General features: G+C 56.6%; 11 protein-coding genes across 11 annotated transcripts; 3 read left to right on the forward strand and 8 right to left on the reverse strand.

Moving 5' to 3' along the window:
- Positions 1-435: 435 nt before the first annotated feature.
- Positions 436-2,460, reverse strand: BKA78DRAFT_351416 (uncharacterized protein; the record flags this gene model as incomplete). Its single annotated transcript, XM_066891165.1, has 1 exon — positions 436-2,460. One exon carries the CDS (start codon positions 2,458-2,460, stop codon positions 436-438), a length of 2,025 nt encoding a protein of 674 aa, XP_066747058.1.
- A 1,942-nt stretch (positions 2,461-4,402) lies between these two features.
- On the forward strand, positions 4,403-8,240 carry BKA78DRAFT_264884 (2-oxoglutarate dehydrogenase-like protein E1 component). Its single transcript, XM_066885452.1, has 4 exons — positions 4,403-4,490; positions 4,574-4,933; positions 4,986-7,030; positions 7,081-8,240. The coding sequence occupies exons 2-4, from the start codon at positions 4,763-4,765 to the stop codon at positions 7,994-7,996; spliced, it is 3,132 nt and encodes a 1,043-aa protein (XP_066747059.1). The 5' UTR covers positions 4,403-4,490; positions 4,574-4,762; the 3' UTR covers positions 7,997-8,240.
- Positions 8,241-8,287: 47 nt separating this feature from the next.
- Positions 8,288-10,433, forward strand: BKA78DRAFT_310196 (uncharacterized protein). Its single transcript, XM_066888094.1, has one exon. The coding sequence runs from the start codon at positions 8,322-8,324 to the stop codon at positions 10,161-10,163; it is 1,842 nt and encodes a 613-aa protein (XP_066747060.1). The 5' UTR covers positions 8,288-8,321; the 3' UTR covers positions 10,164-10,433.
- A 211-nt stretch (positions 10,434-10,644) lies between these two features.
- On the reverse strand, positions 10,645-11,070 carry BKA78DRAFT_107212 (uncharacterized protein). The gene has a single exon (XM_066882192.1). The coding sequence runs from the start codon at positions 10,971-10,973 to the stop codon at positions 10,737-10,739; it is 237 nt and encodes a 78-aa protein (XP_066747061.1). The 5' UTR covers positions 10,974-11,070; the 3' UTR covers positions 10,645-10,736.
- A 453-nt stretch (positions 11,071-11,523) lies between these two features.
- Positions 11,524-11,997, reverse strand: BKA78DRAFT_107210 (uncharacterized protein). The gene has a single exon (XM_066882191.1). It carries the CDS (start codon positions 11,895-11,897, stop codon positions 11,646-11,648), a length of 252 nt encoding a protein of 83 aa, XP_066747062.1. The 5' UTR covers positions 11,898-11,997; the 3' UTR covers positions 11,524-11,645.
- A 100-nt stretch (positions 11,998-12,097) lies between these two features.
- Positions 12,098-15,397, reverse strand: BKA78DRAFT_330709 (uncharacterized protein; the record flags this gene model as incomplete). The annotated part of the gene is made up of 3 exons (XM_066889807.1): positions 12,098-12,674; positions 12,732-13,252; positions 13,424-15,397. The coding sequence occupies 3 exons, from the start codon at positions 15,395-15,397 to the stop codon at positions 12,098-12,100; spliced, it is 3,072 nt and encodes a 1,023-aa protein (XP_066747063.1).
- A 291-nt stretch (positions 15,398-15,688) lies between these two features.
- BKA78DRAFT_310198 (G-patch domain-containing protein) lies at positions 15,689-18,141 on the forward strand. Its single transcript, XM_066888095.1, has one exon. The coding sequence runs from the start codon at positions 15,847-15,849 to the stop codon at positions 18,037-18,039; it is 2,193 nt and encodes a 730-aa protein (XP_066747064.1). The 5' UTR covers positions 15,689-15,846; the 3' UTR covers positions 18,040-18,141.
- Positions 18,142-19,185: 1,044 nt separating this feature from the next.
- On the reverse strand, positions 19,186-20,043 carry BKA78DRAFT_107235 (uncharacterized protein). The gene has a single exon (XM_066882193.1). It carries the CDS (start codon positions 19,854-19,856, stop codon positions 19,317-19,319), a length of 540 nt encoding a protein of 179 aa, XP_066747065.1. The 5' UTR covers positions 19,857-20,043; the 3' UTR covers positions 19,186-19,316.
- A 651-nt stretch (positions 20,044-20,694) lies between these two features.
- On the reverse strand, positions 20,695-22,541 carry BKA78DRAFT_107245 (uncharacterized protein). The gene has a single exon (XM_066882194.1). It carries the CDS (start codon positions 22,415-22,417, stop codon positions 20,906-20,908), a length of 1,512 nt encoding a protein of 503 aa, XP_066747066.1. The 5' UTR covers positions 22,418-22,541; the 3' UTR covers positions 20,695-20,905.
- A 123-nt stretch (positions 22,542-22,664) lies between these two features.
- BKA78DRAFT_294119 (uncharacterized protein) lies at positions 22,665-24,197 on the reverse strand (the record flags this gene model as incomplete). The annotated part of the gene is made up of 1 exon (XM_066886298.1): positions 22,665-24,197. The coding sequence occupies one exon, from the start codon at positions 24,195-24,197 to the stop codon at positions 22,665-22,667; it is 1,533 nt and encodes a 510-aa protein (XP_066747067.1).
- A 1,382-nt stretch (positions 24,198-25,579) lies between these two features.
- On the reverse strand, positions 25,580-26,991 carry BKA78DRAFT_248599 (3-keto-steroid reductase; the record flags this gene model as incomplete). The annotated part of the gene is made up of 2 exons (XM_066884406.1): positions 25,580-26,876; positions 26,930-26,991. The coding sequence occupies 2 exons, from the start codon at positions 26,989-26,991 to the stop codon at positions 25,580-25,582; spliced, it is 1,359 nt and encodes a 452-aa protein (XP_066747068.1).
- Positions 26,992-27,215: the final 224 nt, after the last annotated feature.

The raw sequence follows: 27,215 nt of genomic DNA on the forward strand, positions 1-27,215 counted from the left end.
GATGCTGAGGTTCGGCTGTGCCGTGTAAGACGCGGCCAAAGTGTTTTGAACCGCTGCAGCTGAAGCAGTATTCCGTGCTGAACTTCAAATGTGGAGGCTGGCGAAAGGGAGTCGGCTGAGGCTGGCTAATGAGAAGAAACGCAAGAGGCCAGAGGGAAGATGTGACCGCATGCGCAATTTGGGTAGGAAAGGGGTAAGTATCAGAGCAGTACGAGCAACCTTGAAGTAATTTGATTTTCAACTGAACATGCTCAATTCTCATCATACATCTGGTCGTAGACATGATATCAAAAACGGCCTTCCAAAAACTTGTCGCGTACCTGTACACGGGATATCGAGCTGCTACGGTAATCGTACATAAAAGTGCATCGCAGAAGAGCAGCGCCGCCGGCTGCCTTTCTTCACTTCACTCGTACATGCTCCGGTCCAACAAATTCAACACTTTTCAGCTTCTTTCTCAGCAGCAACACCCTTCGATCTAAACAGTCTCACGTCTGGCTCCTCGCCGTCCACAACAGCGTACTTGACCCTGTACCTCGCAGCCCAGCGCTCCAGCGGACGCGAACCCAAGCGACCAACAGCCTCCATGACGCCGGCATCACTGCTGAGCCCGGCGACACTGTCAACGACGAGGCGCAGCGTGCACACCTGGCGCGACGCGAGGCTGGTCAGCGTGTTGCGCGTATAGAACGCCATGGAGCCCGTGATGACGGCCGCGATGAGCATCGAGACGAGCCCGAAGAGCAGGATGAGCGGGATGTACGTGATGCGGTACTGCTGGACGGACTGCGAGGTCGCCGCCGTGTAAAAGTACTCTGGGAGAACCATGGATGAGTTGGTGGCTGCCACTTCGTACATGATGCGCTCCGCCTCTCCCGACGCGTACAGGAAGTTGGAGATCCATGTCGTAAAGTTGACGCACGTCGTCGAGTTGGCTCCAAACGCCCACTGTGCGGCCGTGCATGGCATCTCCCCAGCAGTGCGCTTGAACGCGGGCCCGATGCCCGGCATGGGCTCCTTGCGGCCGGGAGCGTGAAAGTTGAGATTCAGCTGCCAGTCGAAGAGGCGCGAGTACGCCGGCTTCTTTGGCCCGAAAAAGTCCTTTTTGGAAATGGTCCAGGGCTGCCCTGGCGAGCGCACGTAGCTGAGTCGACCTTGTTGGCGCGATAGCGAGCAGCGCAGTCCCCACGTCGACATGACACCAGAATCCAGATCGAGTCCGAGAGATGAAGCATTCCAAACCACTGGTTGGACTGGGCCAAAAATCGAAGGATAGACATCGCGGCTGCGGTCGGACGTAGTGGCGTCGCCAATGTAGATTTCGGTCGAATTTCTATCGAACAGGACGTACGGAAAGTAGACGTTGTTCGCCTGTTGGAGGGAGCCGATTACCCCAGGTAGGTCACCGGCAAACCAGTCTGCGACTTCCGGCGGACTGCTTTCGTTGTCTTGGTCAAACCAAATGCCCCTAAGCTGGGTGTCGTAATCATCATAAGGGACGGCATAAAACGAGTCTGGTTGCGAGGGCACACAGTCTATCGTCAGTCGCCATCCAGGTATGTTGTGAATCTGCAACATCGACTGCGGGAGGCTGTTCATGGAGCGCGTCGTTGCATTGACGCCTACGTATCCATCTCCACGGTCCAAGGTCTTGTTTCCTGTCAGCGTGATCCAGGTCAGCATGCTCGAGATGGCATTCGCCGCTGCCGCTTGTTGCGAGTTGCTGTAGTTGTAAGCATTCAGAGACTCTGGCGGGTCCCCATGCATGTTTGCTCCGTCTACGTCAATGTCTCTCATGAATCTCAGTGTTCCGTTGGATGGAACCAGGTCGTCGTAGGCCTCATAGGCGACTATGTTGGATACCGAGGTCCTGGTGATTGCTGATAGTAAAGCCAGGATGGCGAGAAAGAGAAACCTCCAAGTCTTTGCTTTCATCAGGTGCCAAAATTGTATCATGTCGTAGGTACCACAGTCGGTTCCGCTGGCCACGACCAGTGATTGTAGAGGTATGCCTTGAGCTGTTTGCCGTTCGTTGATGGCCGATACCTGCGCGCTCGAAAACCAGAGATAGTCCAACACAAGCATGAGTGCTGGTGCCATGAGCGCCGAACAAACAAAGTCGATGGCCTTGGCCTGCATCTGGCTAAACTGGCCACCAACTGCCCGGCCAGTCAAGAAATTGAATTGACTCCATTGACTTGAGGACGATATTAACCAGGGGATTAACATGAAGAGCAACGCAGTTGAAGAGACGGCGACTGTGGCGTTAAGCCACGCATGTGCGACTGCTCTTTTTGCCCATTTCCTCCGGGTGGGCTGTGGTGTTGATGTACAGACGGAAGTTACGGTCGATACGGTTGAGCCAAAGGTGTCTTTCCTGTCTTTGATTGTCGTGATTTCTTGATATTCAGGCGGAGCCGCTGTTGGCATGACTGCGTCGGGATCCTCGGGAGCAGCCATGGCTCCAGAGCGATTGGCCTTGCGCTCTTCTGGAGAGTTTGGTCGATGTCTGATCCGTGAAGGTGGAAAATGGGGAAATCGCTGCAAAGTGCTCGTCAAGGGAGTACGCTACCTTTACCAGCATCGAAATCTAGCAACTAAAGTAGTGCCCCATGATGCTCCTCGTGGCGTTCAGCCCATCGAAATAGTTACCGGGGAACTGATGCGCAGGCATCGGAAGGCGATTCAAGCACACCACTTACCATGGCGACTGCTCGTGAGCTGCAGACATGATACAGTTTGTCGTAGGATTTTTCAAAAGCCCACACAGCCTTGGAACGATCGTCTCATTGTGATAATTGCATGGAGTTGGCTGCAGTAGTTGTTCCTCTTGTTACTGTGTTTGGAAGCTGCGAATCAAGGGATGTTTCTGTCAGAAATTCGACTGGTCCAGGTCATCCATGGTGTCATCGGAGGTCCTGCGTCGTAACCGACTGCCGCAAACGGCCTCTCTTCAGAGAAACGAGGAAGCAACTGCCGCGACTCGATATGGTGTACATATTCGGGGAGGCAAAAGCTGGCAGAAAAACCTGGTGGAGTGCGAGGAAAAATCCGAGACCGAACATCCGCAGCCTGGACGCAACGGCACGTGGCGTCCCCAGGGCATCTTGTGAGCTCGATTGCACTAGAAGCTCCGTCGGTTTTTTGTTGTATAAATCGTTCACTAAGGATTACGGTCCCTCACACCATAGTGCGTTGCAGAGAAACGTCAACGCCAAAGCGGTGCCAGGGTGCTTGAATCCCTGAATTCACACATCTCTAATTGGTAATTTGGACACCAGCTCTATGCCATGCGACCATTGCACGAAAACTTGAAGTTGGCCTTTCTTTTGTCACCCGCTGTGTGACTGTGAATTCAGGAAGAATTTTGGGCTTCCTTCCGGATTCCTCTGTATCCTCATTTACACTTCGTGCAACAAATCTGGAAGGCATACCGCAACCTGGGACTGATCCAGGCGAGCAGGTCAGGCAAGTCTGTTTTCGGGTTAGCTCTCTGCTCGTTTCCCGCATCGGATTCGTCAAGGGTCTTGTCAAGGATTTGGGCAAAGACTCCGGACAAGGGTCCTCCATGAACCGTGGAATCGTCGCTGGTGTACATCGCAAAAGAGTGGAAAGAGGAGCAATGTTAAATCGATGTAAAACCGACCTCCAGGACTCGAGTCAGTGACTGGGAGAATCGTTTCAGTGTGTCAGGGGGCTGTCATCAATAATGACGTCAACCTGGAGGGGACCCCTGGTAGTCGGATCAACAGAATGCTGCTGCATGCGTTGTGTGCGTGAAGACGTCAAGATGCGGTGCACCCCGAGAAAAGCAAATCGATCATTAAGAGATGCAATGAGGGACGCAGCACGTGCATTGAGTTCCCGTACCATGCGCGCAATCCGTTACAACTAACCTTATTGTTGACGACTCAGCCTTGGGCAGACATGAAACGTTTTGGAGACGGATGAAGCTTCCAGTAGCATGGAGCTTGGCACTGAAAGAGGATACTGCTTTAAGGATGAACAAGCCAGACAGGTTGCAGTGAACAGCAGTGGTTTTCGTGGGTGTGACGCTGCAAAGACTCTCGGCTATAGTCTTAGGGCCCGGCTGTGCACTTGTTGGTTGGCACAAGTCCCGCACGCTCTACCGGCAGGGCTGGAGGTCTTGATTCGCTTGGGATTCGCAGTGCAGAATAGCCGTGTCAATAATAATGGAGCAGATGGTTCAAAACTGTCGGACGGCCGGAAGATGTAGGAACAAACACGGGTAAAACGTAAGAAAGTGGACAGGACAGCGGAGCATTCTCGGCACCCTGTCAAGAGAGCAAAAGGAGGCAGGAAAAAGGGCGGTCGAGGCGCGCCAGCCACGGTACAAACAGTGGCCTGGAGAACGGGGCAAGTGGAACAGGGCGTCGCGGTTGACTCGGCCTCGTACTCGAGCAGGTGACTGAGGGGTTCACGAGACGGAGAGGGTGGTGTTGAACAAAGTGACGACTGGCCAAAGAAAGGTGAGGCATTTCTTACAGACGGAGGACGCTGTCCAATGAAAATTGCTGACAGATGGGGGACGATCGCGCTAAGCCCGTTGCAGTAACACCCCAGAATGGCCCGTGCGTATGAGCGAATGCTGCACCCGCCGCGAAAGCCTCTCCGGCTCTGACACTCGCCTCTGCCAACTTCACTTCTCCACCACAGTCTGGAGCTTCACTCTCCACTCCCTCCTCCCCTTCTCCCTTTGATGAATTGTTAATCTAGTGCCGAGGCACCCTCCTCCCACACCATGCTGCGCAACACCATCCGCCAGTGTAGCAGCCGTTTGTCTGCCGCTGCGCGACCCAGCTTTTCCGCAAACACCTCGCTCGCCTCAAAACGCAGAGCTCTCGCCGTCACCTCCCAGCAATGCTTCCGCCGCTCCTACGCCGTGTCCGCCGAGGACACGAGCAAAGGCGTCGTATGCTACACTTCTCTTGCCCCTCCATAGATTCCGCTAACTCCCTCCGCAGGACCCGAGCGATTCTTTCCTCCAGGGCAACACTGCCAACTACGTCGATGAAATGTACATGCAGTGGAAACGTGACCCCGAAAGCGTCCACGTCTCATGGCAGGTCTACTTCCGCAACATGGAGGAAGGCGACATGCCCGTCTCGCAAGCCTTCCAGCCGCCCCCCACCATTGTCCCCGCTCCCATCGGCGGCCTGCCTGCCTTCGCCACCCCTGGACTCGGCATGGATGGCCAGTCCACTGAGGTCATGAAGCACTTGAAGGTTCAGCTGCTCGTCCGCGCATACCAGGCCCGTGGTCACCACAAGGCCAAGATTGACCCGCTAGGCATCCGCGGCGAGGCCGTCCAATTTGGCTACAGCAAGCCTAAGGAGCTCGAGCTTGAGCACTACAACTTTAGCGAAAAGGACCTGGATGAGGAATTCACGCTGGGACCCGGTATTCTGCCCAAGTTCAAGGCTGAGGGTCGGGAAAAAATGAAGCTGCGCGACATCATCGCGGCGTGTGAGAGGATCTACTGCGGCTCGTACGGTATCGAATATATCCACATTCCCGACAGGGAACAGTGTGACTGGCTTCGTGAGCGTCTTGAAGTTCCCCAGCCCTACAAGTACTCCGTCGACGAGAAGCGTAGGATCCTCGACCGCCTGATTTGGGGAAGTAGCTTCGAGTCCTTCTTGGCCACCAAGTACCCCAACGACAAGCGCTTTGGTCTTGAGGGTGGTGAGACTTTGATTCCTGGTATGAAGGCTCTGATCGACCGCAGTGTCGACTATGGTGTCAAGGACATTGTCATTGGTATGCCCCACCGTGGTCGTCTCAACGTTCTCTCCAACGTCGTCCGCAAGCCCAACGAGTCAATCTTCAGCGAGTTTGCCGGCACTGCCGACCCCGCTGACGAGGGTTCCGGTGACGTCAAATACCACCTGGGTATGAACTTTGAGCGTCCCACGCCTTCCGGCAAGCGCGTTCAGCTTTCTCTCGTTGCCAACCCCTCTCACTTGGAAGCCGAGGACCCCGTGGTGCTCGGTAAGACCCGCGCCATTCTGCACTACAACAATGACGAGCAAGAGGCCAAGACTGCAATGGGCGTCCTGCTCCACGGTGATGCCGCTTTTGCTGGTCAGGGTGTCGTGTACGAGACTATGGGTTTCCACGCTCTCCCCAAGTACCACACCGGAGGTACCATTCACATCGTCGTCAACAACCAGATTGGTTTCACCACCGACCCCCGCTTTGCTCGTTCCACCCCCTACTGCTCCGACATTGCCAAGGCCATCGACGCCCCCGTCTTCCATGTCAACGGAGACGACGCCGAGGCCTTCAACTTTGTCTGCCAGATGGCTGCTGACTGGCGCGCCAAGTTCAAGAAGGATGTTGTCATCGATATGGTTTGCTACCGCAAGCAGGGACACAACGAGACTGACCAGCCTTTCTTCACTCAGCCCCTGATGTACAAGCGTATTTCTCAACACGAGCCTGCGCTGCCCAAGTACGTCAAGCAGCTCTTGGATGAGGGTACCTTTTCCAAGGAGGACATTGAGGAGCACAAGGCTTGGGTGTGGGGCATGCTCGAGGAGAGCTTTTCTCGCAGCAAAGACTACCAGCCCACGGCCAAGGAATGGCTGACCTCGGCCTGGAACGGCTTCAAGTCTCCTAAGGAGCTTGCCACCGAGATCCTTCCTCACTTGCCCACCGCTGTTGACGAGAACATTCTCAAGCAGGTCGGCGAGAAGATTGGCAGCGCTCCCGAGGGCTTCACCGTTCACAGGAACCTCAAGCGTATCTTGCAAAACCGCACCAAGACTGTCACTGACGGAAAGAACATTGACATGGCAACTGCTGAGGCTTTGGCTTTCGGCACTCTGTGCTTGGAAGGCCACCACGTCCGCGTATCCGGTCAGGATGTTGAGCGTGGTACCTTTTCGCAGCGTCACTCTGTCCTCCACGACCAGGAGAACGAGGGTACCTACACTCCTTTGGCCGACTTGAGCCCTGACCAGGGTACCTTTGTCATTTCCAACTCGTCTCTGAGCGAATTCGGCGTGTAAGTGTATTACTTTGTGTAACTTTGATTGCATGCTGACAATTCTACAGCCTCGGATTCGAGTACGGCTACTCCCTGTCGTCTCCCAACGCTTTGGTCATTTGGGAAGCTCAGTTCGGTGACTTTGCCAACAACGCGCAATGTATCATTGACCAGTTCATCGCATCTGGTGAAGTCAAGTGGCTTCAGCGTAGCGGTCTCGTCATGTCGCTTCCCCACGGTTACGATGGCCAGGGCCCTGAGCACTCTTCGGGACGCATGGAGCGTTACCTGCAGCTTTGCAACGAGGACCCGCGCATCTTCCCCGAGCCCGAGAAGCTCGAGCGCCAGCACCAGGACTGCAACATGCAGGTCGCTTACCTCACCAAGCCCTCCAACATGTTCCACATCCTCCGTCGCCAGATGAACCGCCAGTTCCGCAAGCCGCTCATCCTATTCTTCTCCAAGTCTCTCCTCCGCCACCCGATGGCCCGTTCCAACATTGAAGAGTTCACCGGTGACTCGCACTTTGAGTGGCTGATTCCTGACCCCGCCCACGAGTCCGGCGACATTGTGGCCCATGACCAGATTAAGCGCGTCATCCTCTGCACTGGTCAAGTCTACGCGGCTCTCGTCCAGCACCGCAAGGAGAACAACATCAACGACGTTGCCATCACCCGCATCGAGCAGCTGCACCCCTTCCCCTGGGCACAGCTTAAGGACAACCTCGACAGCTACCCCAACGCTGAGAACATTGTCTGGGCTCAGGAGGAGCCCCTGAACGCCGGTGCCTGGAGCTTCACTCAGCCCCGCATCGAGACGCTTCTTAACCAGACCGAGCACCACAACCGCAGGCATGTCCTGTACGCTGGCCGCAACCCCAGTGCATCTGTTGCCACGGGTCTGAAGAGCACGCACAAGAAGGAAGAGCAGGACCTTCTGCGGGATGCTTTTGAGGTCGCGCAAGACAAGCTGAAGGGAGAGTAAAATAAGAGCGCAGCGCATTTCTTTTAGGTAGCAAGAAGGGAGAAGGGAGAAGATGTAGATGGAAGAGTGGGGCCTTTCTTAGTATAACCAGGCATTGGCTTCTTCGTTTATCTTTCCGGGAGGGAAGTTCTGGGGTTTTGGATAGCGGCATTTTGCACGCGATGCGCCCTGATTAGAGCGCACTTGTACAGTTCCTTAGCAGGTGTCTATGAGGAGTTGGAAGTAATGTGTGCTTCATTTGTTCAAATGGTGCTGTTGAATTGTGATGTCAGTGACTAGATCGGCAATCCGATGTCGCCTTAGTTGGCGTAGATCTCCCGACGTCATGGAGTCTTCCGCGGGCGGAATCTTCCCGACGGGAGAGCATCATCCATCTCCACCACACCTCGCGTCTTTGAAGCGGTCAGTTTTCTGTATGCATAGAGCAACGTCGATTCCTCCCTACGTCTGTACTCGCTGCTTGCGAGCATCTCGGCAAACTCCTCGTGCACCCGCCCCATCGCATCGTTGGTTATCGACATCGCCACCCCGCGCTCAGTCCAGTCCCGTTCCGAAACCAGAACCCACGAAGGCCAATGAACCCAACAATGATGGAGAGAAGCAGAGCAATGGAGAGGAGAAGGGCGCGATGACGCGTCGACTGGAGGAACTTACAGAGGAGGGATTGGTTAGTGGCGGACGGCGAGCTCAAAAGGCTGCCACCGAGGAAGCCGGGTTCTCGGAGGACCTCAAGAAGCAACTGGAAGAGCGCATCGCCAATGCCAACTTCCGCAACGACTACGCCAGTCAAATTGGATATGCAAATCTACCAGCGAGCGCAGGAAAGGGCACGCGGGACATTGCCGGAGCACAAGCATGGACGGGGGAGGAGAGCGTCGAGGACGCGTCGTTGCGCATGCTCAACGACTCGATCAAGCCGATGCGAGGAGCAAAGCCGCGCCCACCACCTGTTCGGCTGCCGGCAAAGGTCGATACGGGCAGAAAGAGCGCGGCTGAGCCAGGCGCTGGCGTGCGGCTGGCGAATGCGCGGGATAAGACGAGTATGTACGCCGACCTCAGAGACAGCAGCATGTCGCAAGAGGAGAAGGAGAAGCTACGGCGGGAGATGAAAGAGCGCTTCCAGCCAGCCGGTCGTTCGGGCGCCATGAGCATTCGCGCTCTCGAGAGCTTGGCCAACGAGCGCATCGAGGACGCCATCTCCCGCGGCCAGTTTAAGAATATACCGCGCGGCAAAACGATTGAGCGCGACTACAACGCCAGCAACCCCTTTCTCGACACCACCGAGTACTTTATGAACAAGATCATCCAAAAGCAGGAGATTGTCCCGCCCTGGATCGAGAAGCAACAGGAGCTTGTCGGCGACGCAACGCGCTTCCGCGCGCGGCTGCGCAACGACTGGAAGAGACATGCTGCGCGCATGATTGCGGCCAAGGGCGGATCTTTGGAGACTCAAATTCGCCGGGCGCAGGCATACGCAGCGGCGGAGAAAATCTTCAATCCGCAGAAGCCGAAGACTGAGACGTTGAGCGCCGTGGACAATGAGGGGCATATGAGCCAGATCACGCTCGCTGGTGAGCTCAAGGCAGCGCCGTCGTCTGAAGCTGAGGGCTCCACCGAGCAAATCACCATAATTGCATCCACGCCTTCCGAAGAAGCTTCTGCCAATGAAGCCGCCGAAGTGACGGTGGTCGAAGCCAGCACCAGCACCACAAGCACCACAAGCACCACAAGCACTGACAACGCTCCTCCACAGCCTGACAACACCAACCCAACACCTCCCCCCATCCCCGCCGCCGACCACCCCTTCCGCGATCCGACCTGGGAAGCAACCGAACACTCCTTCCTCAACCTCTCCATCACCAAGCTCAACGACCTCACCCGCTCCTACAACCTCATGGCGCCCGACCTCGCCAAGAAGCCCTACTTCTCGCTCGACCGCGAGCTGCGCGCCGCGTTTGCCGACGTCGCGCCGCAGCTTCCCGACGAAATACGCATCCGCGCGACCATGCCCAAGAGGAAGGTTCCCACAGGTCCTGGAGGTGGAGAGGGCGGCGATGGAGGCTTCATGGATCGGTTGGCGGGTCCGAAGGTCAAGGTGAGCCAGGATAGGCGGCCGACGTATGGGTTCAAGGAGTGGTGGAGGGATGTGTGGGGGAGTAGGGAGTAGATGGATACACATAGCATAGAGAAAATCAGACAAACCGAAGCCTGGCAATCTGGAGCTCCATCTTCTCGAAAACGCAGCTGGCCGATGAGGAGACATGTCAACTCCAAGGCTTGTTTAATGTTAGTCCCAGGGGTCGCCGAGCAATGTCCACGTGGAGCATTCGACAACTCTCACGATCCAAAGACAGGAGGGGAGAGCATTTAAAGCCCACAATACCAGCAGCCATCCCAAATGCAAGTGATCTGACCTCCGCATTGATACGCCCTTTTTGAGCAGCCGCTATACCATACTCCTCCAATACACATGTCCCAAATTCCCCACAAAACATGCGATCGGTAGCGACCAGTAGCAGCACCCTTTCGGCAATCGATGTTTGCACGATGCCTTTGTTTACCCATTACAGCTCGCGGCCAAAGAGAAAAGCCGGGAGCAGGCGGTTAAATCAGATCGCGCGTCTTCTTCTTTGAGCCGACTTCAAAATCCTAGATGGTTTCTTGGACAGGGCAAACCGTGACCAAAAACAGCCCCCCCAAGTGCATGTACCCAGAGAGGGAGAAGTCTCCAACGTCCACCTCACCACCTCATCTCTCCACAGTCATAGCCAAGAGAGCACAAGAGTGGTAAATAAGTAATATTAAACCCAGCTCTACCTCCGCGCGGATTCGTAGAAGCGTGGGTGTATGTGCGGTATATAGCAAGTAGACAGAAGGTGCGTGTACGCAATGAAGCAAGCAGCAAAAAAAATGAGATGGATGGCCCCATTGCTCCACCACGAAATCCAGACAACAAATGACAAGAAAACCCAAGCATCCCAGGAACTTTTGCGCCGCCCACCCGTTCCAAGTCAGTTTGTTGCAAACACTGATTGAACCCAAGGGATTAAAAGGAAGAGAGGAAAGGAGAAAAGGGTAGATGTAGAGCTTCAACCGATACCGACATCCCGCCCCGATTTCAAAAATGATCCAGATGCCCGGCCACTGCGGAAGACGATGGTGCTGTGGTACTTTACATTTGGTGTGACGACGACGGCCGGCGGAATGTGCTGTGCAGCTCGATTGCGATTGCGAGTCGACTGGCTGGCTTGCTGGCTGTCTGCCGTGCTCGCTGCTGTAACGACGCTTTCTTGCTTAATCTCGCCGCCACAAACGGCCAGACGTAGTGGTGGTCATCGAGCTCCTTTCTGCGAGTCGCTGTTTGCGCATAGCAAGAGATAACGACTTTCATGCCCTCCTCGAGCATAGAAAAAGACGAAGAAGAGATGAAATGGCAAAAGACGGACCCAAGATAGAGATAGATGCGGCCCCCTTGTCCACCTGCCTGTAGGTGGATGAGTGCGTGAATGATCACCACCGACCCCTGCTCTTGAAGCAATAAACAACCCTGATAAGACAACAGAAATATGGGCAAAAATTGTGGAGAATCAACACCCGCTGGCCTGGCCTGGCCTGCGGCTCCACTCTCTTGCTGCGCGCTTGATGCCCGTTACCGGCCGGCGCCACCGCCGCCTGCCGTCGGCATCCCTGTCAAGCCACCGCATGTCGACAGAAAGGAAAAAGTAAGGGGGTCGTCTGCCTGACCGTTGTTGGCAGATGCGTTACTGTGCGTCTCGTCCCGTTGAGTCAAGATAAGGCTCAATGTGGAGATTACAGAAAAAAGTGAAATAGGAGAGAGAAAGTGGAAATGGGAAAGATAGCGCAGCGCGACACAACGCAACCCCCAACAAACACGCCACATCAGCAGCACACGGCATCTCGCAGTCAGTTGCGTGCATTGTCGGTCGTCCCAAAAACATTGAAAGATTGAAACCCACCCGACCCATGAGCTTGCAGCCCCATGAAAGGTTATGAACCACACAAGATAGATAGGAAATGGTGCGTTACCCCAATTATTACCCACATGCTTCACCTTCCCTGCAATCAACAACAAAGTTGCTTTTACGGTGCAACGCTCTGCCGCCAACGGTCAATCGCGTCTCTGCGCTCAGGGTTCAAAGTGTTCTCGGGCATCATGGCCTGTCCGCCAAAGCCCATGCCGCCTTGTATGCCCATACCGCCCATAGGCATCCCCATGCCCATGCCGCCGTAGCCCATGTTCATGCCCGGCATTCCCATGCCCTGCATACCATAAGCGGGCTGGCCCATCATCATCTGGTTCGGCATCATGTTCATGTTGCCCATGCCGGCCATCATGTTTGGCATCGACATATTGCCCATGTTCATGCTGAACGTGTTCATAGGCATCATCATCCCCATGCCCATCATCTGGGGGTTTTGTTGCATGCCCATGCCCATGTTCATGTTCATCATGCCGGCCGGCTGAGCCATGTAGTTGCCGTCCATGGCTGGCATTGGGGTTTGCGGTGCCGTTGCGGGCGCTGCGCCGAGGGTCATGGTGCTCATGCGATGCTGGCGCGGAGCGTTGTTGGATGTGATGGCGGCAAGGCCAGTCTGAGTCCGGCTTTGCTCTGCGAGCAGCCCGCGCTCGCCAGCCGAGCTCGGCAGATGTTGCATGCTCTTGGTCCGGCCTTGTTGTTCACGTTGAACTGGAAGATCAAGCATGGGTCCATACGAGGAGCGTCTGTTGCTGTTTCCTTCCTTGAGGATTGCTCGCGTCTTGGCCTTGTTGTGTTCGTTCTTCTGAAGAAGACTGCCTCGAGGAAGCTTGTCGAGCAGCTGGTCGTCACTGACCCTTCTGGCTTCATTCTTGGCCGGGAACATGGAGAGGATGTCCGCAAGACTCTTTGATGCTGTGAGCGAGGGACGAATGTTTCCACCTGGAGCGTTGCCCTCGGCCCGCAGGCGCGCACGGCGTTGGCCCAACGTCTCCTCCTCTCCTTCCGGTGCAGCAGGTTGAGCGGGTCTTGGAGTTACATCGATGTCAGTCTTGTCGTCCTTGCCGTTCACCTTCTCTTTGGAATCGCCAAACTGGCCCATGAGCTCGGTAGCAAAATCTCCACTGATTGGTCGCGACTTCATGTCTCCAAGAGCCTGGTCCAGCATTTCTTTGCGCCTCAGACGCTCACGTCTTGCGGCCAGAGGCTCTTCCTCATGCTCAGAATCTTCATTGGCCTCTGGTAGATCCGGCGATGGCTCGACATCTATTTGCGGCAAATCGCCCGCAAACACTGTAGATCGCTTCACAGGGCTGGGGCCTCTCAGTGGAGCGCCACCCGTGAGACGGTTTCGTCGACTGCTAAGAGGCTCCTTGTCTTCCAACTCCTTTTGCTCTAGCAATCCGAGCGGCCTGTCCCAGTCTTGCACGGGCGACCGGCTGTTCCTGTTTTGCTGGCCAGGGAACAGCATTCCAAGCGGAACATCATCATCCTCTTCGGGATGCTGCTGGGGACCTTCCCAAGCGAGATTGACCTTCTTTAGCTGACGCTTCTTTTGATCAATCTCGGCAACAGCGTCAAGTTGGAGCAAAGTGCTATTCAATCCTTCAGGGAAGGCGGTGGCGGCAGACCGGTTGCGATTTTTCAAGTGAGCCTTGCGCATCTGCAATTCAGCCATGAGGGTGGTGGGTGGTCCCCATTGCTCCGGATCGGCCAGGGCAGTTGCGTTATCGTCGTCGTCATCCTCGCTGTCATTGCCGACGCGAATGTCGGTGCCAGCATAACAGTCATGCGCCGGTTCTGATGCAACTGCACCAGAACCCCCGCTCGAGTGAGATGGCTGACGACGAGCTTGCTTATCTCCTTCCAACATTGTTCCAAGGCTCAGTTGGCTGCTGTTGCGCTTCTGAAGCTTGTTGAGCTTATCGCCGCTCTTGCGCTTGGAAAGTTTGGACAGCTGATCTGCGCTGGATCGACGGCCCAGGAGGAATCCAAACGATCGACGCTTGTCCTTCTTCTTGGATTTTTCATTCTCAGCCGATTTCTTCTCAGACTCCTCTTCGACAGTCAAGACGCTTGCTCTTCTCTGAGGCTCGATCAGTGTGGCCGAACTTTGCCTTTTTAAGTTGGCTGATCCCGTGCTCTTTCTCTTATCTGCCTTTCCGTAGACTTCGCGGGACACTGGCCCGGCAATTGGATGGTCTGTGAACGCGCTCACTGGTGCAGTTGCAGACGCTTCGAGAATTCCCTCCAGTGCAAGTGCAGCAGATTCACCCTTGATTTCGACATCTTGAGGTACACTGGGTTGCTCAAAGTAAAGACTTGCGCGAAGCTGTGGGGGAAGATTAGCAACGGTCGCTCGTTTCTTGTCGTCGGCACCGGCGAGCCACATGGCGGAGTTGCGCGCTTCCGGAGCAAAGCTTGACATGGCTTTTGCCTTTCGCTTCGCCAACTCAGAAGATTGTGGTAATTGCGACAGGCGCTGGGGCAGATTCAACACTCTGGGAACCGGAGCAGGGTAGTAGACCATTCCGTCATCGGGAGGAGGAATTCCAGGTTGTTGCTGAGGCGGAAGAGAATGCATCATGGGTTGCGAACTGCTTCCAGAAACATCACGGAGGTTGGGGTTGTAATGCACGCCATCAAAGTCATCGAACGCTCCTTGGGCCTGCTGGAACGTATCGGCAGAAGCCGGTCTGTCCGGGAGATCAACAGGGTCAAACATGCTGTTGGCTGATTGATGCACAACACCAGCGGCTGGAGCAGACTCCTGGCTAGGAACGCTGCTCGGCACCGTGGCGAGCTCGTTGTGTATGTCCTCCACTATGCGGTCGTAATCGAGACTGAATTGGGAAGCCTGACGGGTAGGCGGATCCGAGGCCGACATCTGGGGAGTTTTTTGCACGCTCGACGAGTCGTAATCGGAGGCAGTCTCGTTGGTATCAGGGACTTGGTCGAGCAGCGAGTTTTTGGACGTTGACCGTTGGCGGTTCAGTGACGACACATGGGACCAGGAGCCTGAACGGATGGAACCCTTGGGCGAAGTGACATAGCCGGTGGGCGAGTAGCCTCCCCATCTTGCCGTGGTATTGACATCGACGATGCTATTAGCGTAGGAGCTGATTGAGGCGTTGCGCGAACGCTCGACGGCTTGTTTGGTGGAGGCATTGTCTTCGTGGACCGACGATCGCCTGCTCGACTCTCGCTCTTCGACCTGGAGCTTGCGAATCTCCTCGCCAATGTCGGAACCGTTGGAGCTCATGCGCTCAGCGTGGTGCTCGAGACGTTCGACGTGAGAGTGGAAACGATCAGTGGGCGAGGACAGCAGGTCGGGGGCTGGATGGGAGAGGGTGAGGGAGCCCTCGGCGGAGACGGTGCGGACCATTGGCTCGGCGGCCGCCATGGTGTTTCGGGGCGAGACAGACAGACGGCGTGCAGAACAGTGGGAAGGAATATGTTAGGGAGCCACAGAATGAAGGAGTAGGGGCTTTTTGGGAGAGAGAGGGCGAGGCGGCTGGAAGCGAGGGAATGGAGACTGGAGCCCGGTGATGGTGGTGGTAAGCGCAAGGGCACGCACGCACGGTAGAATAGGGTAGGGTACCTTTGGTTTTGGCACACGAGGAACGAGACGAGGGCAACAGGAGCGATAGCCAGCAGCTATTTTAATGCATCCATTAGCCTATTTGAGCTTAGACGCGGGTCGACTCGCTGACTCTCCATCCCGGCCTGAGCAATGCGCGCGCCCCCTGGACGCTGCCCGTCCGTCCACTTGCACTCCACGCCACCATCCTCCATCTTCAACTTGGACGGCAGCGGAATCCATCTCCACTCCCGCCATCCTCCCATCCCACCATGGAGCGCCCCTCCTTCAAGCGCAAGTCCGACGCCGATGATGCTCGCGCGCGCAAGACGCAAAAAACAGACGACCCACCGCCCGCCAAAATGTCTTTCGCCCAGCGTATGATGGCAAAAATGGGCTACAAGGAAGGCCAGGGTCTGGGCAAGGAAGGCGAGGGTATACTCAATCCCATCGAGGTCAAGCTCAGACCTCGGGGTGCTGGTGTTGGTGCCATCAAGGAAAAAACGGACCAGGCAAAACAAGAGGCCCGTCGCGCCGCTGAGCGCAGAGGTGAGACGTACGAAGACTCGTCCGAGGAGGAACGCAAGGCCCGCCGCAAGAGAAAGGCTGCGAAGAAGGCTGCTGTCGATAGCGGAGCCAGCACACCCAGCGGCTTTGCGCGCCCCAAGACCAAGTACCGAACTGCTGCAGAAATTGAAGCGGCTGCCGACGGCCTTCAAGTCCCCAATGTGCTCAAGTCTCTTATCGATGCGACCGGCAAAGAACAAAAGCTGCTCACGTCTACAGCGGGTCTGATGACGCCGCTGGGGGGAGCTCCGTCTGCAACGACCGAGGCAGACAAAATTGCGACGCGTGCCCGCCGCGAGCTTGAAGCTTTTGCAGACTCGTGGACCGGGCTAACCGAGCGCAAGCTATACCTTGATGAACAAGAAAAGGCGCTCCAGCAGGAAATTGACCGGGAAGAGGAGGAATACCGCAAGGTGCTCGGCATCGCCGAAGCTGTAGAAAAACTCAGCAATCTCGATCTGGGCAGACCCAGTACCGCTGATGATGCCGCCGCACAGTGGGAACAAGCTGTCTCTGAACTTGAAACGCTCCAATTCGAGTATCGCAATGAGTTGACCCTATACGGTCTGCAAGAGGCGGCAGTCGCCGTAATCGCGCCTCTGTTCAAGCAAGAGATGCTCGACTGGGAGCCGCTTGATAAGCCCATGCACCTCGTCCCGCAGCTGCATCGTCTTCGCACCATCTTGGGGATTGGTAAGGACAGCCTCACCCTTCATAATGGACGTCATGACCTCGGTGGCTACAGAAGACCCAAGTCGACCACGCCTTACGAGACCCTCATCTATACTTTGTGGCTCCCGCGCGTCCGCACCACCATTACCAATACATGGGACCCATATTCTCCCAACTCTCTGATCGCACTCGTGGAGGCTTGGAAAGATGTCCTGCCAAACTTTGTCCTCCACAACTTGCTCAACAACCTCATAGTTGCCAAGCTCAAAGATGCTCTGCACGAGTGGAATCCCAAAGCTTCACTTCGCCACAAGCGTAGCAAGCCCATGCCGCATGTCTGGCTCTTTCCTTGGCTTCAATATCTTTCAGAGGAACACACCAACCCCAAATCCCCTACGGGCCTTTTGACTGACGTGCGCCACAAGTTCGGCTCTGCGCTCAAGTCCTGGGACCTCTCTCGCGGCGCCCTACCGGGCTTGGATCTTTGGCGCGAAGTCTTGCCCAATCTCGAATCCAGCCTTGTGAGATACTTGTTACCACGTCTTGCGCTGCACCTACAGACCAACTTTGTCGTCGACCCGTCAGACCAAGACTCGACGCCGTTGGAACACGTGCTTGCGTGGCGCGACTTTTTCAAACCCAGCACGCTGGGCCAGCTTCTTCTCACCGAATTCTTCCCCAAATGGCTCAACGTCCTGCACCTGTGGCTGACGTCGGAGCCCGACTACGAAGAGGTAGGCCAATGGTTCTCGTGGTGGAAATCGCAGTTCCCCGACGCTGTCAACGCCGTCCCCGGCGTGGCGCAGGCCTGGGACAAGGGTCTCGAAATGATGAACCAGGCCCTGGACCTGGGCGACGACGCCAAAGACGCCCTCCCGCAGCCCGAAGTCGCGGGCCTGGCCGAGCCACCCGCTGCTGCCGAGGACAAGAAGCCCGACTTTAGTGCGTCGACGGCCAGCCGTGCGGCGGCTGACGAGGACGCAACGACGTTCAAGGATGTCGTCGAGGACTGGTGCGGCGAAAACGACCTCCTCATGATTCCACTGCGCGAGGCGGACAAGCGCACTGGGCTGCCCCTGTTCCGCATCACGGCCAGCGCGAGCGGACGCGGTGGCGTTGTTGCGTACATCAAGGGCGATATTGTGTGGGCGATTAACCGCAAGGACGACTCCAGGGAGCCACTAGGTCTGGAGGAGGCTCTAATCAAGCGGGCTGAGGGCAAGTGAGATGCCTAGCTGGGTTCATAGGTCGCGTGTTAAAAGGTTAGCATCCTTCTGCTGCTCAATCCTTTGCCTGTATAGCTAAATCCATTTTCTTCTCTCTCGAAACCACGCATACTGTGAGCATTCGGTGCATACGGCAGACGAAACGGAGCTGAAGTCAGTGATCGCGTGTCCCACGCCTTACGACCAAGCATTAGACCCTCGTCCACTCCCACCAACCTCTTCACCAGCCTCACATCCCGTTCCTGCTCGCAGTCCCTGGAATGCAATAACACGCCCGCCGCGGGTCCTCGCATACCCACCAGTACCTGCCTGCCTGGCAAACCCGCCTCTCTTCCCGCCCCGCGCTGCATCACATCGCATCTCGCTCCGCCCCGCTTGTGTACCTGCCTGCCTTCCTGGCATTAGTATGAAGTTTCGTTTCGTCGCTTCTCGCTGTTCTGTTTCACACGCGCATGTATGCATGCGTGCGTGCCTGAGTGACGATGGAAGGTTGCAGTGGCCAGCTCCAGATGGGTGGTCAAGTCAGCTGGCGCCTTCGTCCATGGGCAATTGCCTATGTAACTTGAACCAAAACGGTCCTTTGACCGCTGACTGGCCCTTGGTCTGTTTGCCCCATGTGTCGTCATGCGCATCTCAAGCGGGCTGCTAAAGAAACGTCGATCCCAAGGGAGGGCAGAGATTTGCGCATGCTCCCAGCAGCTGTTTTCCTCCCCGCTCAAATGGACAACGGCAAGGCGCTTGAATGCTCCCAAGTCTACGTCCCAGTCACAGCGTACTGCCACCCACGCTCCCACGCATCCATTCCCAGGACGAATGCCTACATGTGCCTACGTAGCAATGGCAGACAAAGCATCCACTTGCCCAGGTCCCCACCAATCCGATCGACCTCGCAGCAAACGGCACCACACGATGACCAAAGAAAACCAGCTCGTTGGGCCATGTACCGCGGCGCTGGAAGAGAGGAATGCGATATTCCCGAATTAGATGGGCGCGATGCGTCATGCATGTGCTTATGATTTGACTAGGCTCACACCCTTGTGTTCTTCATGGCGAAGCTCGTGACGGCGGTAGGTAGCTGGCTAGGTGGGCAAGTCTTGATTTGGACGCAATGGCGCTCTAGACTTGCTGCTCTGATCGCCTTGACTATCTGGAAGGCAGTGCTAGGCAGGTACTTGTGGTAACCCATGTGCAGGGCACTGGTGCGCGTGCCTGGCCACCGTTGAGGCAACCTAACGTCGTAGTAGTCGCCTGTGCCACACCTCCCACACAGCATTCACTCACTGCCCGCGCCATCCGTCAGTATCGGCCTCGACCTTCGGCCTCGTCGCATCTGGTGGGTAGATCAGAAGCGCGTCAGACATGGGGAAAAACAAAAGTGTCCCGCCAGAATTCGCCATGTCGCACACCTCAGCCCCACAGCGTAGAGCCCTATTCCATCTGACACTTTGACGCAGGCTGTGACAGATGGCGCGCGCCCAGAAGAGCAAAAAGGAAGATAGGAAGACCAAAGAGGTAGGAGAGGAATGTGGAAAGGGGAAGAGGCTGAAGCTGAGGCTGAGGCTCAGACGGTTGATTGTACAAGGCAGGCAAGAATAGGGAGTTGTTGTCCTACCTGCCCATTCGAGCATCCTGTTCAGCATTTGCTTCTTGAGCGGAATCCCAAAAGGATCTTTTCTCCTCTCCAACTCCTCCACGCGAAACGATCCGACCGGCTCTGTTGGGGCAGACACGTAAAATCGCACCTGATGAGCTCGAAAGCTGGAGCGCCAGGTATCTATCTGAGCAGAAAGATCAGCTTTGGAGGTATAATAAATCATGCAAAGCCTTTGCCACACACGCTACTAGCTAGGTACAGTGCCTTGCCCTTCTCTTCCCAATATTTCTCCCCTCAATCTCTTCCTGTTACTCGTTGCGCAGCGTGCAGTGTTCATTCTGAGTAGTAGACCCCACGGCCATTTGACTTGTTGCGTGAAAAAAAAAAAATTGAGGACAGAAAACCAATTTGAAAAAACTTTAACCTTGACTATTAAGCTTCCCGTTGGGCAAGCCTTACGAGCGGGCTGCACGGTTTCCCATGTGCCGTCTTTCTCTTTTTGTAATCTTCTACCGGTATTCCCTGCATTGTATGCGACCCAAGGTTCAAGAGGATACATGAAGCCAACCCGGCTTTTTCGCATGGCCCAATTGGAATCCTAGGTAGCTGCCAAATGACACAGATGCCGTTCTGACATATCGACCGTAGGTGGTAGTACCTGTACAGTGAGTGTCTCCTGAATGGAACGTTGCGTGCCAACTCCAAGAGGCATGCATGAGCAGCCAGGGCTAATCAAACGTCTGTCTACATTCACTGTCTGTGCCTCCCCATTCTTAGCCCCCTGCGTACAAGAAATATTGGAGGCGACCATACTGACAGAGAAATATCCGCTGCGGGGCTTAATCATCATCCTGACTGTGATGAGTAGTCTGTTTGGCCGCTACGTGGGGTTCTTGTTGTCCCGAAGAAGAAGTAAATGCTTTTTGTGATCTAATTTATCCACTATCTACAGCAGTCCAAGGGAGACGATGGTGCCGGCGGTATCAGAACTGTACGGAGGCTGGGGCTTTTGGATGATTGCGAGCACGTGGGTGGTATGTAGGCGAGGTGCTGTAGTAGCCTTTCTGCTCCCATCTTCTTCAGTGCCGGAACGGAAGTCGGGAACTCTCTGACCGAAGTCTGGCAGACACCAAGGTATCAATCAAGCTCCTGTGTCTCGGAAGACCGACCCCAGATGCCTTCCTGACCAATCGAACGCACATGCCGTCTCTTTCGTCTTTCTTGTGTCTCTGCACGTCCGGTCTACCGTCACACCACAGAAACCCACACTCCTCACCTCTCCCCACCACCAAACTGTCCCGCCAGCATCCCCCCCAACGACGTCGCCGTGCCCTCTCTCCTCCTGGCCTCGGCGCCCTCGCCCGCCGCACCTCCCGCATCCCTCCCCGTCGCACTGCCCCTCTCCCTCTCCATCCTTTCCCTCAAGCCCTCAAACTCCCGCCTCGACCCCGCCGCCGCCGCCGCGGGGCCCGCCGGTCCCTCAGCCTTGCTCTGCTCGCCAACGACCCACGCCGGCAGGCGCCAGTTGGGCGGCGGCATTGGGAGCGCCTCGTTGCGCCAGGCGGCGCCGACGGCCCAGCCGATTGCCGCGCTGATGAGGGAGCCCGGGATGGCCGAGAGCGCGAGTTGCAGCGCTAGCAGGTAGTGCCAGCTTTTGTTGGAGAGGGTGAGCGAGGCGGAGGGGAAGGCGGGAGCGGAGGAGGCGGGGGCGGCCGTGGTCGAGGAGTCGGTGTCGTTGTTGTTGCTGCTGCTGCCACTGCTTCGTGTCGGTGTCTCGGTCGACGACGACGTCGTCGCGAGCCGGTACTTGTACTGCTGCGGTATGGCGGCGTGGTATTGTGCGAGTAGGGCAAAGAGCGTCGGCGTCAGGCCCGCGGGGAGGTAGTTTGCGTGGTTGAAGGTGAGCGGGCGGACGATGAGCGCGAGGACGAGCGGCGGGAGGAGCGTCGTGTACGGCAGAGTAGACAGGAGGAACGACTGCAACAAAGCAATCGCATTAGCCAACATCCAACAACGGTCATGATCCATCATTTGGCTGGCGACGCGCACAGCACCACCACCTTCTGCCACACTTACAGCAAACTTCCTACTCCCCCACAGCCTCTCCACTACGCGCATCTGGTAGAACGTCATGGCCGCAAACAGCACCTCGGTCGAATTGGCGTAGACAAACTGCCACGTCAAGAGGCGCCAGAACTGGCCATGCACCCATAGGTGCGGCACCACCTGTATCCATAGCAGGTACTGCGAGTCGGTGATGCTGGCCACGAAGGCGGAGGCCACGACGAAGAAGACGAGGAACTTGGACACGGGCGCGTGCGTGAAGCCCGACGTGAGCATCCTGGCGGGCTGGCGGGCCGTGTGCGCTGTTGGAGCTGGAGATGGTCGTGGCCGCGAGAGATGGATCGGATGATGGGATGACAAGGTGGACTGGAGGCGAGGTTCGTGGGCGCGCTGGCCCGTCCAGATGGTGAGGAAGCTGAAGTTGAGAGTCGCGAGGAAAATGTTGGGGAGGAGGTGCTGGTGGCAGCAGTCGTGGTATCGTTGTGCAAGTTTTTGGTCAAGAGAAGTGGACAGAGAGCTGCAAGAGGGACAGACAACGGACGGGACCTGACGTGGGTGGAGCCGGCAGCTCCCCGCGAAGCGGAAAGCCTGAACCAACAAACGAAGCTCAGGTCCCGGCGCCGCAGCTCCCACAGCAAGGAAAATGCTATCACCATCAACGGCATTGATTGGACAATGGCAACAAAGCTTGAATAGATAAATTCCCCTCACAGCATTCATCAACGACGACGGTGTGACGGCTTCATCGATGCAATCAAAAACGCTCTATTACGACTTTTTGCGCCAGATCCCCTCGTCTAGCAACGGGATATACTGGGAAACCTAGGGTATTGAAAAAACAGACCAGCAAGCATCCAGGTATTTTGTGCCTTTTCAACGCCTTATCGCCCGCATGTCTTTTGAGCCAAACCGGAATCGTGAAACAAAACAAAAAAGAAAAAATCGTCTGCCCCGCACCGTCGTCGCCTCACTTCTGCCTCATCCGCGGAATCGCCTCCACGCCGTCGCCGTCGAAGAACAGGTTGCTCGCCCGAAAATACTTGCCGGGCGTACCGGGCCACTTGGGGTAATGTCCGGGGTGGTATTCGGTTGGGATGGTCAGGGTTGGCGTGGAGACGTCGTCTTCAGGCTGAGGCTCCTCGTGGATGATGGTAGTATCGTCTTCGGCACTCTTCTCGGAGGGCACAGGTAGGTCGGAGGATGCCACGCTGTCGGTATCTTCGTTGGCCCTCGAGTGGAGTGTGACCCAAGACGATGGCGTAGGAATACGCCGCGAGTTGTCTTTGATCTGTCTCGGGGTCCGCGAGTGAGGAGAGACAGAAGCGCTCCAGGGCTTGGTGCTCCGACTCGAATCGGTGTCGTCGTTCTGCTCGCCTTCGAGAAACTTCATGCGCAGACCGCGAGAGCGCTCAGAGCTGGACGTCTTGTACGATGAGACGGACATTTGATCGTATTGAGGGGTCGCCGAGAAGCGACGGAGTCCACGAGGACGTCTCTCAGGAGTAGCTGGGTTTTGCGGTTCTTCGTTCTCGGCAATGGCAACCACGGAAGCTTGTCGCCGAAGCTCGTTCGTCCTGATTTCGCTCACCGAAATGGTTCGCACGAGCTTGTGGTACCGACCGCTGAGCTGACCGTTGCGGATCGGGGTCGAGGCGGACCGGTGTTTGCGCGACAAGGGAGACTCGGCGGAGGGAGGCTTGGAGGGCGCCTTCTTCGGCGTGTTTGGACTGTCGACAGGCTTGGATATCGAAACGGCATCAGCGTCATTGCTAAAGTAGGACGAGTCGCGCCGCAGTTTGCATGCGGCGTACTTTTGCTCCAAGGCTTGCAGGCGGTTCTCGGCGTCCAGGTACATGTCCAATGCCTCTTTGATGTCGGCGTCGCGCTTTTCGAGCTCTCGAATCACCTCGCTATTCATCTTCCACGAGTCTAGCAGCTTCTGCTCTGTGTTCAGGACAGATTCCTGCAGCTCCTCGACTCGGGCGCAAAGGTCGGCATTCTCCTCGTCCAGGTCGTCGCGCTCGGCGGCAACCTCAGCCAGCCTCTCAGTCTTTTCTTGCTCGTGCTCCAATTGTTCCTCCAGACGGTGGTTCTTTTGCTCCATGAGGCGCAGGCGAAGCTTGAGGTCAAAGTTCTCGTTGGTCAACTTGTCCATGGCCGACTGGACTTCTTTGGATGCCATGGTAGGGTTTGAGTTTTGAGGGACAGAGCCATTGGGCTGCAGGCTGGAGCGGCGCACGCCAGATGCGCGAGAGCGGCGGCGATCTTTCTTGGTAAGATCGTCGTTTGCGAAGATGTAGTCGTCCATGGTTGCGACAGGCTTGTGATCCGAGAGACTGAGAGAGCGTAGAGGTCTGTCTTCGACACCGAGGCGACGTTCACGCAGCTTCTGGCGCAGGTAGTCGGAAGAAGGTTCTCGTGGAGCAAAGTCTGGGCTCGGGCTGCCCCTCATGGAAGTGAAGTCGGCGCTCAGCGCATCGTCGTTGATGGAGTGATCCATGTCGTCGATGAGCCAGGATCCGAGTCAAGAGGACGTGGGTGTGCGATGCAGAGGTTCGGCGTGGTCGAACAAAGAGAGCAAGCAAGTCGGTGGCTGGGAGGAGTGAGATGTCTCATGCGAGGTGATTGAGAGGAGCAGCGTCGAAGGTGAAGCAGGCACACGTGGGACAGTGTGAATTGAGGGTGCGCCCTGAGTGGTGCATGTTTGCAGGAGCGGCCGCGAATGAGCAGGGTGGAATCGGATAGAGTTGTGACGCGGTTGCAGGAAGCCCCCAGGGACACGAAGGGACAAGACAGGGCGAGCTGATCGTGTCGATCGATGTGCCCTATATCGCAAAGCTAAAAGCAGGGAGGAAAGTCGCTCGCCAACACGTCGCTGGGCTTTTGCGGCTCCATGTCGACAAGTTGTTGTGGACTTGGTTGTGGTATAAAAAAGAATAAAAACAAGCAGCAAAAGCCACAAAAAATGGGCTCGACTATTCAAAGCAAGGGTAGCTGGGCCAAGCAGGGGCAAGGAAGTGATGGGCAGCAGCCTCACGCAGGACAGTCTACCAAGACAACAAGCAGAGACGAACGAGTGATGGTGAGATGAGGACGGACTGGAGCAATGGCTAAATACCTTAGCAACCTAAGGCTGGTGTGGGTTTTATCTCAGCAAGCGGGCACCTCATGCTCCTTAGGGCACGCACGCCCTTGCCGCCGCTCCTCCACAGCGAAGAAAAAATTGGTCTCGAATTTGATGGCACGACAGCAATGCGCTGGCCTCCTGATTGGCGCCTGAGGCTGGCGGACGCTCTGGTGGCCCGTGGTCGAAATCTCTTTTTCGAAGTGCAGAGATCCCCCGCCTCTATCCGCTCCGCTGCTCCACCCACCAGCAAACTCCGACATCGCCTCGCCACCTTCATCAACACTCTGACACTGACAGCCTCGGTCACCGTGCCGACTATCACCAATTTCAGCCTGACTCCGGCCGAGATGGACACAGTCAACAGTCAATACACCTGACAAATCCCTTCGTGCGACATCCGCTGCATTCCATCCCTCAGCTCTCGCCCATGCTTCACGACAGAATTGCCTAGAGTAGCGAAAAAAAAGTCAACACCCTTACTTGCGCTGGCGGCTGACGTGCATATTTCTCCCAAAATAACTCCTTCCACGTCCTTCGATTCCACCAGCCCCGCTGCCGCTCTCCGAAACACATTGGCGTTGCGCGTCGCTGTGCATCACGAACTAGAGCTTCAGCTGCCGGTGAGCACGCGGGGCCCCAGCAACGCCCAGTCCAGAACAATGCTTTTGGTACACCATCCAGATAAGCCGCCGCGGCTTACCCTTCTCGTCCCTACCGTTGTTGGAAGAACACTTCGCTACACCTGCCCTTCCAGTTCACGCTGCCGCCAAACGGCCCTCCCACTCCTCCCTGAGCTTCTCCATCTCGCGCCAGCACACCGACCCAAGCTTCTCAAACTTCTCCCTCTCTCCCTCCTTCAGATCCACCGCTCCCCTCCTCCTCCCTTTCTTCCCCGCGCTGTCACCCACCACCCCGCCAAACCCCCATCCCTCGACTTCGGTCCTCACCACCCTCTCGTTGCCCGCCCGGTCTGTCGCACTGCCCCATTTGCCCTTGCCCTCGCGCCCCTCCACCTCGTCCAGCGTCGATTGTGCCGCGAGCGCGAGCCACACGGGCGCGACTGCTGCCATGTAAGGCTGCACCACGTGCCATTGACTGCCCAGCCACCGGCCCATGTACGAGGTGAATAGCCACAGCCAGCTCATGATCCAGGGGAATGGCAAGGGGAAAATTGTAGTGTTTACTATGCCGGGGTGTGACAGGTACATCCGGGGCGTCCTGTCACCCTCGCCGCCCTCACCGTTTGGCGCCTCATTGGTTTCAAAATAGCGCGACAAGTAGGGTTGCGCCGCGGGCGTGTCGTAGGTCAACGCGAGGACGTCTGTCAGGCGCTTGCCCGACTCGTACGCCATGTCGGTCGTGAGGCCTTGGAAGTCTTCGAGCTTGAACTCGGACGCGTACGCCTCCAGGCTCGACGTCCAAATGATGCGTCCAGCTTGCGGCCGCGCGGCCCGGAGGAGCGGCGCGCAGTAATGGCCCAGCAGGTAGTGACCAAAGACGTTGGCGCAAAACACCTCGCCCAGCGGAGGCTCGCGACCGCTGGTGCTGCTGCCAGCTTGACCCTTTTTGCCGTTGGCCGTTGCAGGAGCCGTCCCCGTCGTCGGCACCTGCGGCCCCGTCACCAAGCCCACCGATGCAATCTTGAAGCCTTCGGGCCAAGTCGTCGAGTGCACCCAATCTGTCAAAATCTTGTAGGCGGCCCACAGCCAATTGACGCCCGTCCAGCCGCCAATGCCGGCATTGCAAATCAGGGCGTCGAGCTTGGGAATCGTCTTGTTCAGGCGGCGGCCGCACGCTTGCACCGAAATCAGCGAGCACAGGTCCAGCATCTCGGGCTGGAACCGCACGCGCTTCTCGAGAATGCTTCCGATGCCAGGCACCCGCTTTTCCGCCTCCCGGCTCGCCTTGGCCAGGTGTGTCCGCAGCTGCTTCACCGTGTCATCGCTCTTGCGGCTGCTACGCGTCGTGGGTATGAGGACGAGCGTGTGCGACTGGGGGCGCGTTGAGAGGAATTCGTCGATGAGCCGGCAGCATGTTGCGAAGCCAACGCCGCTGCGGGTTTCGGTCAGTCAGGGAAAACTCGTGGTCAATTGGGTGAGACGTACCTGTTGGCGCCAGTCACAATAACATAAAAGGTGTCGTCGACGTCGAGTTGCGAGCTCTCCATTTTCTGGTCAGGGTATGTAGGGGGTGGATGGTCGAGAAGCGACGTCAGCTGTAGGGAACCACAACCGAGCAGCTCCAGCGGGTGATCGACAAGGTCAACCGACGCAAGACTTCTCAAATCTTCGACCATCTATCCGTGTCTACGCATGGCGACCGCAAACCATCTTATGGTCGACCGCTGCATTCGGCAAGTGCGTCCCCGAAACTCTGTTCGTCAGCCCATCT

The sequence above is a fragment of the Phyllosticta capitalensis genome, assembly GCF_038381095.1.
Source record: "Phyllosticta capitalensis strain CBS 128856 chromosome Unknown BKA78scaffold_3, whole genome shotgun sequence".
In the NCBI taxonomy this organism is placed as follows: domain Eukaryota; kingdom Fungi; phylum Ascomycota; class Dothideomycetes; order Botryosphaeriales; family Phyllostictaceae; genus Phyllosticta; species Phyllosticta capitalensis.